At 43.8% G+C, this 17,375-nt stretch overlaps 1 protein-coding gene across 1 annotated transcript in view; it reads left to right on the forward strand.

The window, feature by feature from the left end:
* TRIM33 (tripartite motif containing 33) overlaps positions 1-9,021 on the forward strand; it is a 70,942-nt gene extending 61,921 nt beyond the window's left edge. The window contains exons 17-20 of the mRNA XM_054025641.1: positions 385-459; positions 1,144-1,296; positions 3,756-3,806; positions 3,895-9,021. Of these exons, the coding sequence (XP_053881616.1) occupies positions 385-459; positions 1,144-1,296; positions 3,756-3,806; positions 3,895-4,107 (492 nt within the window). The 3' untranslated portion in view covers positions 4,108-9,021. The remainder of the gene's footprint in view (positions 1-384; positions 460-1,143; positions 1,297-3,755; positions 3,807-3,894) is intronic.
* Positions 9,022-17,375: the final 8,354 nt, after the last annotated feature.

Below are 17,375 nucleotides of genomic sequence, written 5' to 3' on the forward strand. Positions count from 1 at the left end.
ACAATATGAATAGTAACAGTGTCACTGAACATCTTCTAGTTGCTCTGTTTTAATTTGGTTATTTAATGTATTGGCTTGTTCTGCAATTTTTGTTTTATTAACCCTTTGGGGAAAGGAAAGCCAAAAAAGGAGTCAAGAGCTTTTATATTAAGTGTATTGTGCCAGCCAAAGTAAAGGCACTCTTTCCTTCTCCAACAATATGCACTCTATAAATGTTTATCTTTTACACTCTTACAATGAATGAAGAGGCTTCTAGGCTTGAAGGACTTCATTTTCTACTAGTCAGACTATATAATCTGAACCTATTTACATTAGTTAAGTACCAGCTTTTAGACTGAGGATTAAAAAGGGATATTCACTTGAAGTTTTTTGTTCCTTTGCAAGAAATGTGAACGTCTCCTGCTTTACCTCTATTGCCATGAGCTCAGCATTGAATTCCAAGAGCCAGTCCCAGCCTCGGTGAGTGTCCTGCTGCATGAAACTATGGAAAAAATAAAATGTCGTCAATGTCACCAAAAGGCCACCATTGTGACAAGTTTTGTTTTTTGGAATGAGTTGCTTGTTCTTGCCATATTTGTCATTGAGACCCTTCTGGAATAAAACCAGTCTGAAAATTTCACTGGTCTTACCTAGTATGGTACTTCTGAACCATTAAACCTCTTACTTAAAAAAAATCCTTTCCAGTAGCAATAACTGAATGGACTGGAGAGGACTAGGGATATCTTATAAAATATATTTTTACCATTTATGCTTAGCAAGAGGTTTTAAAAGAAACTGTCAGCCGTTTGAATTAAACCAAAAATCTGATCTGCTTGACAGTCTTGTATTTTGAGATGTAAAACAAGTGATTTTAATTATTCTAGAAAAGACAGTGATGGTCTAATATAATCTTTATACACAGGTTTCTTTCCCAAATACTAATAATCAGCAGTAAAATATAACAAAATATGTTGTGTTAATAAAACCTCTGATTGCCCTCTTTCCTCCCCTATAAACTGAGGTAGTTGTTTCTGATTTTTCCCTTGTGTGCACATTTTTGATACTCTGACAAGTAGATTTAATTCTGCTCCTTTTGTGAAGTATAAAAATTGCATATCAGTCTTTTTTTGGTGGTTTGTGATTAGATGTACGCTTTCTTCACAGATACCAAACTACTATAAAATTATAAAGAAACCAATGGATTTATCTACAGTAAAAAAGAAGCTGCAAAAGAAACATTCCCAGCACTACCAAACTCCTGACGATTTTGTGGCAGATGTCCGGCTGATCTTCAAGAACTGTGAAAGGTTTAATGAAGTATGTTAACTTCCAAACTGTAAAATTTTTTGGATTGAGATTTATTTAGGCCTGATTCCACAGCTGCCTCACTCAGAACTCCAACTTTTGCAGTCTGTGGGAGTTCCATGTCTGGAGCAGATGCAGTCTCGGGCCCTTTATAAGTAAATACAAATCAATTAATGACAGATCTTGCCTTTGGTTTTAGTTAGAAGGGGCTATAAAGTGCACTGAAGGAAAACTTTTACATGTGTTTGTGGGAAGTTGTGAACTCTGCAATAGCTGTACTTATGGATTAAATTCATGATGTGTGGGAGCAGTTATTTGCTAAGGCCTTCTGGCTGGCACATGTTGACTGGATTGTGGCCATTGCTGAGAACTGTGGCGTGGCATAAATTGGGTAGTCCCCCAAAATATTCCAAATTATGTCAAAATGGAATATACTATTATTGCTTATCAATATTATGCCATAAACTTGTACTGGTAAGGAAAAAAGTGTATCTAGAGAGAACTACTGGTTGTCTCTTCCTGAGCTCCCAGAGTCAGGCTTTCATAACTGTAAGCAGAGCCCCAAAAGGCTTTCTATTAGTCCCCAAAAGATCTGGCAGTTCTCTCTTCTTCTGGCTCATAGGTGTCTAGTCTGGCACAGAAGCAGATGTTAAATTGGTAGCCCACACAGGGATGTAAAACTTTTCTGGGGAATGTGGATAGATGCGCCAGCAGCTGTGGGACATTTGCTCACCAGTTACTGAAGAACTCGCTCACATGAAGAGCTGAAGAGTGTGATCCCTAGTGGGGAGGTACCACTTAAGGTGGTGTAGAGTATAGCAGTAATAAAGTGGAACAAACAAAAGGAAAACTTAATCTGAATGTCACAGAAACGTCCTTGATGCTGAGCCCCTGGAATATGGAACAGTCCTGGAGAGAAGTGGGGGGGAATGACCATCTCTGGGACACTTAAAGCAAGATCACATGAAGGCCTGCAGAATGTACTGTAGGGAATTGTCTTGCATGGGCCCTAGTGATGGTGAAATGACCTTGATAGTTCTCAGTGTGTAACTTCAGTTTTCTGATGTTTAAATAGCATTTCTGTCCTCTGCACAGAGAGAGGCCCTTTGGAGGAAACAAACCTATGTTTAAAACTGACTGAGCTTCACGTAAAATACTGGAATAGTGAAAATAACCATTAAAAACAAGTTTTAGAATGAGGCACATTTGCACAATAGACTTAGGCACAAGGACATGGGACTTGACCTCTTTATAACCCTCTGTCAGGTGGAGGTTAATGGGGAATATAAAAAAAGTGCATCTCTCAAAGCTGTTTGATCTAGGGAGTGAATGAAGCCTCTGCTCTGGAGGAAACCACTTCTGCTGCTCTTAGGAAGTATAGTGTAACTATGGCAAGAGTAGCAGGAGGCTCCAGGGAACAGTGGTTCTTTAAAAGGACTCTTCAGACTTAGCTGTTTGGAGTCTCAAGTGCTGACTCTTATTCTGGAAGCTGAGGTGGTCCGACCACTCATGACTATGGATACAATTTTGTCACAGTAAAATTATGCATAATTCACAGCACGGTCACAGTTTAAAAAAAAAAGAGAGAATGAATTTCATGCTATTATCGTGGCCACCTTGTGGACCCTCCTCCCGTGCATTAACAGTTTATTAGTTCACACTGATCTAGTCCTCTTTGAAACAGAACTAGATCAAAGCAAACTAATCAACTTTTAATGCAGGGCAACAGGATCCACATGAAAAGTTCATTAATTGGCTTTAATCTAGTCTCTAGTCTACAAAAAATGTGTACAGAAATATTCTTGTCAAAGGGGGGAAAAGTTTGGTTGTAATATTTTGTGGGGTTAGATTATTTGGAATTCCCTTTCAAAGAGGACTAGAGCACAGTGAACTAATGAACTGTTAATGTGTGGCAGCAGGGTCTATATAAATGGCAAAATGTAGTTCCATGACAGTGGTGGCCACCATGACATAAATCAGATCCTTACTCATGACACGGGTTCAAATACAGTTCCTGCATTTTTATAGCTTGACACATGAAGGTAATCAAAGTGGAAATGGATCCTGCAAGAACGCATTCTCATTTCTTTTATAGACAAGATTTATACAGGAGCTCTTCTGTTATGATTGAAACATAGACCACTTGCTTTCCATGATGACATCCTGGGCAACTGAGTTTTATCATAAAGGAATGTTGTCATGAGCGTTTAGTATAATGTGTTTTAACATGACCGGGAGCAGCTTATTATACAATAGTTTCATATCTTGCCAAAGGTTCACGAACCATAGATTTTGAACCAGCCTTATAAAGAGGGTGACCTATACGACATTGAATTTTAGAACTATACTTATCTGGTCATAACAATCTGTTTTTCCTGTTATGGCTAACTTTAGTCATCCAACCCTGTGCAATCTCATAACTTTAGAAAGGATTATAATTTCATTTTTTTTGACTCTGGTATCCTTTTTAGATGATGAAAGTTGTTCAAGTTTATGCAGAAACACAAGAGATTAATTTGAAGGTAAGCGTTTCAGACCACGCACACTTGGTGAAGGGATGTGCATTACCAACAGGTGAATATTCCTTTTTTTTTTTTTTTTTATTTGCAGGCTGATTCAGAAGTAGCACAGGCAGGGAAGGCAGTTGCATTGTACTTTGAAGATAAACTTACAGAGATCTACCCAGACAGGACCTTCCAGCCTTTGCCTGAATTTGAGCAGGAAGAGGATGATGGTGAAATAACTGAGGACTCCGATGAAGATTTTATACAGCCACGTAGAAAACGTCTAAAATCAGATGAAAGACCAGTGCATATAAAGTAATCTGATAATATGGACCTAAACCTATTGTAAAAACTGTTATTTAAGTGTTCCTGGAATATCATCATGCCTTCAGTGGTCATTTTGAAGAAGCTGATAGCTTTTAGACAGTATTAGATTACAAAAAATATGTGTACAGAAACATTCTTGTCAAAGGGGGAAAAGTTTGGTTGTAATTTTTTGTGGGGTTGGATTATTTGGAATTCCCTTTTCTTTTCCCGAGGACACTCTCGGCATGTTCTCACAGTTAGAGGTGGGTGAATGTTGATAAAGATGCAGAGGTGATATAGGATGCTCCTTGTACAGATAAGTGGACTGCCATACTGCTTAGTGAACTTTTCTGCAAGACTGGACCAATACAGCAACTGTATATCACTTTCACGATGGACTGCCGTCTAAACTGTAAGAAACTTTGCTAAAACATCCCCTTTTGTGTGAATTTAAGTGTGAATTGCATCATTGCTTTTATCACCTTCTCATTTAAGTGATGTTGTGAGTAACTGATCTTCTGTGTTAATTCAGATATCTAGATTCCACTTTCTTTACAACGTTTTATGTATAGAAACATTACAAATGATCATTAAACTGTTCTAAATTGGCAAGTGCAGGAGTGTGCGTTCTTAATACATGCAGGACTAGGCCTGGTTGCAATGAATGCTTTTCAGTAGGGTTCATGTATATTTATTAATGGAGTCCTATACACAGAACACTTAAATGCATTTCTTGTTGGAATTCTTAGGATTTTATTCTCTCTTCCAAATCCCCCTGCAGAGGCAGATACCGCCAATATTAGTTATGTAATTTTCTATACTTATACACTTAGACTGAGAAGATAACTGCTGATTTTCCAGTCTTCCTTAATATCAGTTTCCGATAGACCACTATTGGCAAACAATAACCTGACTACCAAATGTGTAAAATTTTCTGTATTCACTTTGTCTTATTTGTAAATAGTGGACTGAAATTTTTTACAGCTCAGCAACATTTGCTGAGCTGTTTTTAAGCTTATATGTATTCTTACTAATGTTCCTATCAAGAACAGATTTGTAATATATGCTGTCTATTTCTAACATTGCATTCATATTGAGGTTCTATCTAATTTTATTAGAGAACCACTCAGAACTTTCTTCAGAAGCAGCTTATGAGTGAAATACCTAGAAAGATTAGAATAAACCTGTTGAAATTGGGTTACTTATCCAGCCACAAAATGGAGCACATGCACGGACCAGGGTTTGAAATTTTGAGTGATTTCTGGTTGAATTCTGAAAATAGATCAGTGCCTATCCAAACTCTGTATAAAGTAGGCACCTCTACTTATACCTTCCAATTTAAAACTGCCTTGATTGCAGCATTTGTGGGTAGACATACCAGCACAATGAACTGGTTAAACTTCCTCTACTGGCCTGATCTGCAAGGATTGGCACTAAGAAATGTAATTTTTAGCCTATGTAGAGAGGAATCTTTTGTTAGAATAAGATGAAACAGTCCTGTGTGTGAACGCAGACCAGATCAGGGTGACCAGAATGTAAATTTGCCATGAAATTTTGCTTAAATACAGCAGATCTGTGGCAAATGAATTATTTTCAGCATGAGCGATTCATATGACAAATGTTGCATGTAAAGAAAGATTTAACTTAACCATAAAGTAGAGGTAAATATTTTTAGCAAAAAATGTATTGAATCAACATAAATGATGCTCTAAAAATTTCTTTATGCAAAACACTTAAGATTAATTTTCTATTTACATAGAGAAACATAAATTCACATGTGACTAAATCCCTTCTAAAATATTGGAAAGGATTTGAAGGCATTTACAGCTTTGTCTTACTTCCTTAGGTTACCTTAAACATTACACTTGAACAAAATTGTTGGATCCTTTTGTTTTATTTTGTTCAAATGGTAACGTTTTCTCAAAGGATTTTGCCCCATTAAATGAAGTCATTATAAACCATTTCTATTTGAATACAAAAAGTAGTTTCCCAACTTCTTTAATAATGTACATATGTACATTCATGTAGTGACATTTTGTTAAATCTTTGAGTGTCAGAAGAGAAGGATGGGAAGTGTGCGTAGGAAATTCTAACCTTTTGGTAAGATTAGATCACTTAATGACTACACTCATCACCTGTTCATTGTGCAGTTTCTAGTTTATCTCAGAAAAACTTGTCAATTTGAAAAGGAATATTTGCTATTAAATTAACAGTGGAAAATGAGATTTTGTGGATTGTCTTCAGTTTGTGTTGCTAGTTTTTATGGTATTTAAACTCTACATTCTGCAGATGTCTTAACATTTTGAAATAACCTCTCAGACACTTTAGATTTGTTCTCTATATAAACAGGTAGACTCACTATAAGGAATTTTGTTAAACTTTAAAGTAGCCTGTATTCCATTAGTTCCAGCTACAAACCACAGTTAGTGATGTTGAGCTTTGATCCTGGTCACAGTTTCAAGTTTTATTCTTGCACGTTATCCAGTAAACTTTAAAAAGTTGTTTTTTCCTTTCATCTCAAGATGACCATAAAGATTGCTTTTGATTATATGAAATTTTGAACTGTTGGCAAGAAATCTTAAATTTTCTTAACTTGTGTACAACAAATTAATGAGAACAGTCCAATCAAGTAAATGAGAACGAAGAACAATTCAATCAAGTAAATATTTTTCATTTTTTTCTTTCCCTTTTGGTACGCCGAATATACTAAGTCAGTAACTTTTTGGAATTAGCTAGGTTCCATTCATAAAGGATGCTGACGGATATATAAGCTACATTAACCTGCTTCTTACTCCCTTAGACTGTGATAATAAATTTATCCTACAACTGTTCAGAGTTCACTCAGCCAAAACGTATTTGTGCCGGGTTGCATATTTTACTTAATAGCAAATCTATTAATTTTGTATTAACATCTGGAACGTTCGGAGCAGCCTGTTTGGCAGTTGATGGGTACTGAAGGATGTGTGTGCAATAGATGCAAATAAGTTGTGAGCTACATTGGAATTTAGAACATGCCTTACATTAAGGATAAGCCTTGTAGCAGATATTGGGGTGCACTGTGCATGCATCATAGTTTATCTGCACAGTTGCAATGTTCTAATGTGATAGCAAGAAGATATTTTGGCATGTGATGTAACTATATGCTCTGATTTTTAAATGCTCCTGTAAAAAGATCATTTGCATCTCACTTTTTGTTGTAAATGGTTCTGAGGTTTAAGTTAATCCAAAGAAGTAAAAGGTAACTTGCTTTGAAACAGGAGTGAAAAGTGTGTACAGTGTGCTAATTGTGGACTTCTCAATTACCTCAGCAGGTATCCTGCCATGTAATTACTAGTGATTAGTGTTAATTTAACCAGCTACATAGGTTCAGGTCTCTTACTTAACTGTGCCCTGGAATTAAATCGCCTACCATGTAATGTTAAGGCTGAGTTACTATCCAAAAAGGGTGTTCCTCTAACTTTTAAAAGTAGAAATGCTCTGTTAAGTGTAGATAGCTTGTTTCTTGTGAAATGTCACCATTAATATTATGTGGTATGGCACTGATGGTATGTCAACATACTCAACACTGGATCAGTGAAATGTTTTATAAACATTTCTGCAAGCTACCAGAACTGCGATCTTTATAATTAACCCAAACTTACCATTCTGTTGTATAACCTAGTTTATTAGCTGATCCTATTTAAGCTTAGGTAATGGCAACAGTGTTTTAAAGTTGCGTGTATGATGTACTGGATGTGTACGCTATTTTTCTTGTTTTCTTATTCTCTTCCTTGGAAAAAGCAATAAAACTGCTTTGTCTGTTGCCTATTAGCATGACAGGAATCCTTTCCTTTGGATAGTGGTTTTATAGGAAAGTTTGTATGCATATCACCAAGTCTAGCTTTTAAAACAGAGTGTGCAGGAGTTATTGACAATATAGTGTGGCATTTTATTTTAAAAATTGGGGAAAGTTACATATTTTTTTAAAAAGTAGGTGTTTGAGTAAATAATGGAGGTACTTTTTTAAAAAATGTATATGCCACAGTTTACATAGACATATTTCAGACTAAACATATACATTGTAACTTCAGATATGGCTATTTCTTTTACTTTGTCAAAATGCATGTACAGTAACACTTCCATCTTAATTCCTTGTGTTTGCCGACTCGGATCCTCCTTTATATGCTTTTTAATGTATCTGAATCAAAATAGTTTTCAAAAATTGCAGTTAATTTGGATATCTTTATTGTAACTGAACTATTAAATGTATGAAATACAGTTTTGCCCTTTTCTATTGAATGATCTTTACAACTGAAGGCTGCCTTCTTTAAAATTAACTGAATTTATACAAGGAAAGGTACTAAAAGAATTTTATAAGTCTGCTTATTATAGCATTCACTCTAGAGTGTGATCTAAATTTAAAGGAATACAAAAATAAAATGCATGTCTGGTAATGGTCTGCAAATGTGAGCATTTCTTAAGTTCAAAACATCCTGAAACATGTATATAGCCTATAAAGATCTGTGCAGTTGCAAGCCTGTTTTAATTTTATATGTAAGCATACTCATGGAAGGGTTAAATTCACAGCAATCTCAATCATTTCTTGTTTCCGGCAATTAAACTGGTATTCTTTTTGCACATAGGTAACTTTGCTCATCCTTCAGTATGATTCTTCAAAAAGTGCTGTTTCTGTGGTATTGTATTATCTGAATAATCATATTTAACTTTAACAGTTACAGTTTCTAATTGTTCTGTTCCTGTGTTTTTTGCTGGTGTGTAATAAAGGCAACTTTTTTCTTTCATGGTTATTTAATACACTAGCTGCCTGTAAATATTTCTTGTTAAATGCTCTGGAATGTGGTGTAGAAGTTGTACTAGATCAGTTTTAAAGCATTGTTTGAAAACCACTTTGTTTTGGTTATTTCTATTAAATTAGAAAAATGCAGAATTTTTCAATTTGAGTTTCTTTTTTGCACATCTGAACTAGACCTTTAGAGGGCACAAATGTATTTTGATGAGTCATTTTCACGATAGTGGGAAACAGTAAATACTTAGAACAGAAATTTGTACAAATATAAGTAAATTCCATTGTTGGGCAAGACTATCAAATAAAGACGAGAGCAGTGTCTGGAGCATGAGCTAGAATGGGACGAGGTGTAAAGAGCATTCCTAGCATGATTTCTTTGTCTAATGGTCCCTGTTTCTCTCGCTCCTTTGGCTTTGCTGTTGCCACACCTCTCTCCATCACGGTTTGTGTATTTACTCATTTTAAAATGGGACTAGACTGGATAGTACCAGAAGGTGCATTCTTGGCTTGCCCAATGCTTGTTTTGGAGAGGGAAGTCTCCAAATGGAGCTAAATAGTAGGAACAGTTATCTAGAACTTAGTTCTGGCGAGTGTGAAGGAAGGAGGTTGCATGGCTTTGAAAGTTCTTCCTCTTGGACTGAAAAGGCTCTCATGTTTGAGTGCTATCTGCATGAGCGCTTGTAGAAAAGTCTTACGTGTGTGCACATACAACACCAGGAACAGTACAGCATGGGTAATAGCTGCCTGCTCATGACGGTGGTTGAGCCAGATAGTTTGGCTGTTATACCTTGCAATCAGCTCCATCCTATTTGCAGAAGAAAAAGGTCTTGGAAAGAGGAGAATTGTTGTCGTCCCAGGTATGACTACAGGCCTTGTCACATGCAGAACTAAATGCAAAACCACTCCTACTCATGTATGCCCTATTCAACCACAGCTGTTAGTTTTAAGCAAAAATTAATTCTGGTAAGTCCTGTGGTTGTGGGTTCTGCAGGAGGTCAGACGATCACAATGGTCCCTTTTGGCCTTAAAATCTCGGATAGGGAAAACACTTGGGAAAGCCAAGTTCTCCACATGTGTAACACCATTGCTCCTGTGCATGCACACACACACCAAAGCCCCACTGACTAAGTCGCCTATGGGTGGGCGGGATGGAAAGAGATTCATTTCTTCAAGTGCTTGGGTGGTGACCAGGTACCATGCAAGCACCTAGATAGGTGCTCCATCTCTAGCACTAAACAGTGTTAACTTCAGATTTTGCTGAAATATGAGGTGTTCCTTCCTGCAAACGCATCCATTGAAAAAATCTGTGCTCTCAGCTGAGCACTGTCCACAGACACCTCTAACTGTTGTGGGCTGTCGTAGAAAGATGGGTGGATCTGAAAGCAAACTGCTCTTTTGGGTGAGAGTATTTTGCTGCCAGCCCTAGCATTTGTCTTTATAGAGATGACGTTTGTGTCCACTGTGATTCCCCATTCCCACAAATGCATCTAGAAAGGTTTCCAATGCTGCACATTTTGAGATGCTGGCTCTGTAATCTGCCACTAGTCATAGAACTGTGGGGTTGGAAGGGACCACAAAGGTCATTTAGCCTAGCCCCCTATCAAGATGCAGGATTTGTTGGGTCTACACCAGTGGTTCTCAGCGAGGGGTACACATACCCCTGGAGTACACAGATGTTGTACCCCCTGGAAGACAATTCATCTAGATATTTGCCTAGTGTTACAACAGGCTACATAAAAAGCACTAGCGAAGTCAGTACAAACTAAAATTTCATACGACTTGTTTATACTGCTTTATGTACTATACACTGAAATCTATGTACAATATTTATATTCCAATTGACTTATTTTATAGCTATATGGTAAAAATGAGAAAATCAGCAATTTTTCTGTAACAGTGTGCTGTGACACGTCTGTATTTTTGTCTGAGTATTGTACTAAGCAAGTAGTTTTTAAGTGAGGTGAAACGGGGGGGGAGGGTACGCAAATCAGACTCCTGAAAGGGGTTCAGTAGTCTGGAAAGGTTGAGAGCCTCTGGTCTAAACCATCCAAGGTAGATGGCTACCCAGCCTCCTTTTGAAAACCTCCAGGAAAGGCGCTTCAATGACCATCCCAGGCGTCAGTTCCATTGTCCCACTGTTCTTACAGTTAGGGAGTGTTTCATGAGATTTAATCTAAATATGCTAAAATGTCCTGCCTTAAAGAGGCACCTCCCCAAGTCTTGGGAGTTGGAGGTCCCAGGGGTAACAGGCCCATGGGAGCTTTGGGGGTGGAGGTTTTATTGTGCACATCTTTCAACTAGTCTGTAAAGTTGAGTGTATTCTCCCCACTGCATATTGAACACAGTCTCAGCCTTGTCAGTGCTTCTGCTGCAACTTCTGCCAGACCATCTGCTCCATCTCCTACTGTGCTGTTCATTTGGCCTGCCCCTGTGGCTAGACTCTCATCTGTCAATTTCAGCACCACCATGCCTGTCTCCATTCAATCCCCTAGGAACAGACTTCCTCTTTCATTCTAGCTTGTTTCTCTTAGGTGACCTTTGTCCTGGCTTGCTTCAGTGAGATTCAGAATCTTCCCTACATCAGAAAGGAGTTTGATTTCCAGTTGTCAAGGTTTAGGGTTTTTAACCCTATACCTCCCAAACACCAGCCGTTGAAGACCGTTTTCCTCATCACAGGGCTAAGTGGCTGAGTTTGGAACCATGGCACAGTTACTGCCGCTGGCTGAGACGCTCCAACATTAGCAAGAACTGGTTCCACGGAGAGAACATGCGATTTCAGAATGCTCTTATCCCCAGGTGAAGATGAGCTGGTGTCTGCAAAGTGCCACCTTTCTCATTCCCCTCCTTACTGCAGGCCACAAGTTCAGAGATCAGTGTGTTGTTGGCAGTTGTGACGGTTGAGTATGTCAGTGCTTGAAGGCCTGTATTCAAGGTTGGGTTGTGTGCCGCCATGCTTCTGGTCACACTCTCCCATAATACAGGAACAAAGCATATTAAACAAAACTCCTCCTGATAGAAGGAAGTACGCTGTCCAAGTACACTGTGGTGGTGAGTTACACAGGCTCATTCCTTAGCAGGCTTCAAAAATAACTGGACAATTACATGAATCAAAAGAACACCGAGAGTTGGGAATTAAAATAAAAAGTGATATAAACCCTTCTGCTTGAAGCTACTTCTCTGCTTTACCATGCAGCCTTTCAGAAGGGATGTGCCAGATTAGTGCTGCTGTGAGCCGTACTACCAGACGAACTCTGTCCAGACCACATACAGAGGTTTGACTCTGCTAGGGCTAGAGGCTGATCCTGGCTTTGTTCCTGCGGGTGATCCACATGGGCCCTGATACAGTTGTCCCTGTCTGACCACTAGAGCACAAGCTGTTCCCAGTGCCAAAAAGAGAGCCCATGAATCCCAGTGCCCAGCAGCCCATGGTCATCTCACACACAGGGGTAACTCGCTGGCTATGCAATGTCTTGCTGCAAGGCCTGGTCCATAGAGGGGAGAACAGCATGACTAACTCCCCTCCTCCCGCTCATGCCTATGGTGCAACAGGATGTCTGTGTTGTGCAGCTGAAGGGGCTGAGTTCAAGGCAGTATAGGGACCTCAGTGACAGAACTAGAGTGATAGTATTTACAGTGAAGCTGGTAATTTTCTAATAATTGTCTTTTCTGTTGCATTTTTCTTGTGTACTTGTCAACAGAAGCTGGGCACGGCACTTACGGGTCAGTATGCGTGAGGCTAAGCACCAGGAGATGGTGCCTGTGAGCAGAGAACAACTGACATCTGGGAATTCCAGCACCAGCATGTGATTGAAGCTTCAGGCTGGAGGCAGACCAAGAGCCTGACCCCACCTGGCCTGCCTAGCTCAGCAGGGGTTAACAGTGGTCCCCATCTAGCTGGCATGTAGTTGGCCTGAGATGACCCAGTTCCACCTCCTACTGCTGCTGCCTCTCTGGGTCCAGAGCTGCTGGGTGCTTGTAGCTGAACATGCCTTCAGGCTCCTGACCCTGAGTGCTTTCTTAAAGAGACACCACACTCATACACTCGGCCATACACACACACACATACACACACATACACACACACACACACACACACACACACACACTCTCCCCTTCACATGGTCCCCCCACCACACACACCAGTGATCCTGCATCCAGGTCACTTTCCCCACGTGCGCTGTGCTGAGGCATCAGGAGCTGCTGCTCTTCTGCCCTCCCCTTACACAGCCCGCAGGGAAAGTGAGCTGGGTGCAGGGAGCCTGACATCGCTCCTTGCTCTCCCCTACAGCTCCTAGGGCTGCACAGGGCAGAGGAGCAGCAGTGCCAGCTGCTTTGTGAATCTAGGTCAGTTTTCCCATGTGGGTGCAGGAGGAGGATGCAGGGGGCCCAGGAGGGGGTAGGTGTTGGGGTGAAGGGGACATAGAAGGATCAGTGGTTGGGATAAAGGGGACAGTGCAGGAGTTAGGGGCACAGGAGGGAGGTGGAAGGATTAGGGCGCAGGGGGGACAGGTAAGGGGTGAAGAGATTGGGGCACAGGAGGGAGGTGTAGGGATTGGGCCAGGAGGGAGGTACAGGGATGGGGTGAAGGTGGCACAGTGTAGGGGTTAGGGTGCAGTAGGGACAGGTTGGGAGTGTAGGGAGTGTGGCACAGGAGGGGGAGCACGCATTAGGCACAATGGGGGCACAGTGCAGGGGTTGGCAGGAAGGGAGCCTGGGGAAAGGGCCAGCTCTGGCTTTTTTGCCGCCCCAGGCAAAAAAGCTGCCCCCAGCGGGGAGTGTGGCCACGGCCCTGGCCGCCCGGAGCGCCGGGAGGAGGGCGGCAAGCCCGGCCGCGGCCCCACTCTCCCCAAGTGAGTGCCACCCCTCTCCAGGTGCCACCCCAAACACATGCTTGGATGGCTGGTGCCTGGAGGCAGCCCTGCCTGGGGAGCCCATGGGCGGTACCAAAATGCAAGTTTGGCCAGGGTGCCTTTTCCCTAAGGCTGGCCCTACCGAACTCCCACCCGTTCCCCCGGGATTGCCACTAGACTGTAAGGGTGGGGGAAAGGATTGTCTCTCACCATCTCCTTGTGCTGATCTCAGGGCTGCCTCTACCACGAGCTCCTTTGCTGGGCCCCAAACTGCTTCACTCCTAACGTGTGAGGGTTGGTAACGCTGCTGCTGCCGCCATCCAGACACGTGCGAACACATGCACTGGGCTGAGGGCAGGAGAGGGTTTCAACAATCACAAGCTCGATCAAAAAAACCCCCAAACCCATGATTTTGGGTCCACTATTTTATTTGGGGCAGGGAGGGTGAGGGTGGCAGCACTAGGCTGGGGCCTGGCAGGTGCAGGGGTTGGCGCAGCAGCTCTGCAGCCTGTGATGCAGCTCTCAAGGTGAACACAGTGGGAGCTAGTGCTGGGTAGAGGCCTGGGAGGCTGCTGCCTGCCTGGGTGGGGACTCGCTGCTGGGTGGGGGGAGGGATTTCTCCAGCAGAATTTGCAGTCCCCTCGTGACAGGTGCTAGCCTTAAACCAGCAGCACCTAGCTAGTAGAAAGGGGTCAGAGGCTAGCACAAACTGGCTGCTAGTGTAGTGTAGACCTGCCATGAGGACATCCCAGCCCCCTTCACCGAGGCAGGCAATTTCCAAAGCCCAGGCCTGGGGAGGGTGATTTTGCTCCTCGTTAGTGCCTGTCTCACTGGCATTCCCTGGCCAGGGACGTACCCTTGTCGGGCTTGGCCTCAGCTGAACTAGTTTCCAGCTCAGGGCATGTCGCTGTTTCGTTGTGCACACAGGTCAGCCTGCAGCAGGCAGAGGAATGCAGGAACGTTCCTCACCCAGAACCGGCGTGCTGCTGCACGAGTGCCTCTGCTTAGGCCCAGGAAATAGCTGGGGCTGGTGCCCCCGCAGCTCAGGGCAGGACCCACACAGCGCAGCCTGATCGGCCATCTTGGGGGTCCATGGTGACTGCCAGCAGCATCTTGTGAGCACAATGCAGTGCGTGTGCAGACCTGCCATTCTGTGCACAGCGTCTCCCAGCCCAGGGGGAGAGTCCAGTGCAGATAGCAGGGTGGCTTGCTGCCAAAAGGCCATCTGTGCGCTGACCGGCTGCCTGTGCCCAACCGTCCCCTTCCAGCCGGCTGTCCTGCCAGGGTGAGGGGAGGAGCCATCACACCTGCCCCCCATGGCGCAGAACAGGCCTGTCCAAAGGGCAATCAGCCAGGGGCTGGAACACAAGAGGCTTTTGGCTGGAATCTGGCAAAGGCTGGGCAGGGGGAAGCAGGCAGAGACAGAGACTGGGCCCTTCCTCATTGAGGCCCCTCCTCACAGGGCAGTTTCCATGGAGCCAGCCCTGGCAGCCCAACATATTATGCAGCCATGCAAATCCATTGGTGCCCTAGTGTCTGCAGGCGCTGACCCGTCAGTAATTGCTTCCCGCAGGGACAGGCTCAGCGGGGCCCAAGTGCCACATGGCCTGTGTAAGTGCTAGAATCACTGTTACCAAAGAGGGGTGCACCTGCCAGCCACACCCTGCAGAGAGGCACCAGCTGCCAGGCCAGGAGCAGAGGCTGCATGGGGCTGGTTGCTGCTCCCGCAGCAGGTTGGCAGTGGCTAGCAGCCCAGGACCACAAAGCACCAATGCTTTTCTCCCCAGGGTTGATTTTGACAGCAAGCAGGCCCATGGCGGTGACTGGAGCCAGGCTGAGCCCAGCTGGGTGCGCAGGCTGCCCCCATGTGGAGTGCACACAAGCAGGGCCCTGCGCTGCCACGCTGGGCTGCTCTGTCTGCAGCCTGGGACTAAACACCTGCTCCCGTCCTGGCCTGAGGAGAGGCGCAGATTGCTCTGCTGCCCCCACCGCACTCTGGTCCCTCACTGGAAAGGGTGCCATAGCAATACCCTGGCTGCGCTGGCTTCCTCTCTGCCAGGAGCCTGCCCGCTCGGGCACGTAGCCTCCTGTGCCAGCTCCCTAACCCCCCACATGCACTCGGTAACCCTGCCCCCCAGCTCTCCCATTACTCGGGCCATGCTTGGCCTGTGTACTGCAGGGCTCCCTGACACCTTGAGTCTTTGGCCTGCTTGGCTTTCACATCCGGGGCTGGGGTGCAGGTGGGGAGCCTGAGCAGAGATGCCTTGCACCTGCTAATAGTAGGGGGGGCACAATGTAAAGGTTTGGCTGCCACCCCCTTGCCCTCAGGCTCCCCTCCTAGAAAGCAGTGGCCTCTCCCTGCAGCTCCCAGCTGTTGCTCCCGTCTCTCCCCACACAGCTCTGGCTCCAGCAGCTGCCGCCGAGGGAGCGGGGCCAGCCACACCCTGTGACTGAGCAGGGCTGGCAAACACTGGCAGAAATCTTGGGGGGCATGTGACCCCGTGTCCTGTCCACCCCCACCCCAGCTGGATGTGGCTGTACAATAAAGACATCATTGAGACACAGGCTGTTGACTCTGAAAAAGCTGCAGTTGGGTTGGACTGCACTTACCTACCTTCAAATCTTGTTACTCGTACTGAGCAGGTGGAGGTACAGGCAGCAGGCATCCAGTGCTGAACTGGGGAGTGAACTGAGACTGTGTGTGCGCGGTACATGCCCCAGGCCCTCACGCAGACTTACAGGGAAGCCAAGAATGGGCACACTCGTGCCACTCCATTGGCACACAAAGCCAGATCCACACAGGGAGTTAGGTGCTGCCAAACTCCTGCTCCGCTGGTGCCCAAGCTCACTTGGCATCAACGTTTGCTCCAAAAGTTCAAAAAAAGGGATTTGAACAATGGTGGCTTTCTGTTCGAAGCTGTTCCACTTTAATTAACTATTAATTGGCCCAAAGGACGTTTCTAGTAGGGAAAGCCCTTCTGTGATGCAGTGGTGAGGATGCTCTGCTAGGCTATGAAGTTCCCTGGTTTAATTCCATTATCTACCAGCTGGAGTAAAAGGATTTGAACAGGGAGCTCAGCCTTTCTGTTGACACTGTTCCACTTTAATTAACTATTAATTGGGCCAAAGCAAGATTCCATTGTGGGAAGCCTTCTAGGGTGCAGTGGTTACAGTGCTCACTTGGTCTCTGAACTATGCTGGTTCAGCTCCCCTGGCTGTAAGCTGGGAATTTGAATAGGGAGTTGCCCTGACTTTCCTGTTGACACTGGTCCACTTTAATTAACTATTAATTGGGTCAAAGCAAGGCTTAAGCCCTGGAACCTGTCTATAGTGCAGTGGTTACAGCACTTGCCTGGGAAGTTGGCTTACTTGGTTCAAGTTCATGCTCTGCTGGCAAAGGTGGTTCATTTGAACAGGGAGTCCCTCAGGCTTGCCTTTTGGAGCTGTTCCCCTTTACCTAAGTATGAATTGGGACAGCCCAGAACTCTGGATCACTCTATATTCCAGTGGTTGGGTGCTTGCTTAGGAAGTGGGCAATCCTTGGATTTCCTGGTTTGAATCATGCATCTGCCCCTTTAGAAGGGGTTTGAAGGAGAAATCCTATCTCCCAGGTGATAGAGGAGGTAGCAGATTCCCGTTTAGGTC

This window comes from Malaclemys terrapin, chromosome 4 (assembly GCF_027887155.1).
Source record: "Malaclemys terrapin pileata isolate rMalTer1 chromosome 4, rMalTer1.hap1, whole genome shotgun sequence".
In the NCBI taxonomy this organism is placed as follows: Eukaryota; Metazoa; Chordata; order Testudines; family Emydidae; genus Malaclemys; species Malaclemys terrapin.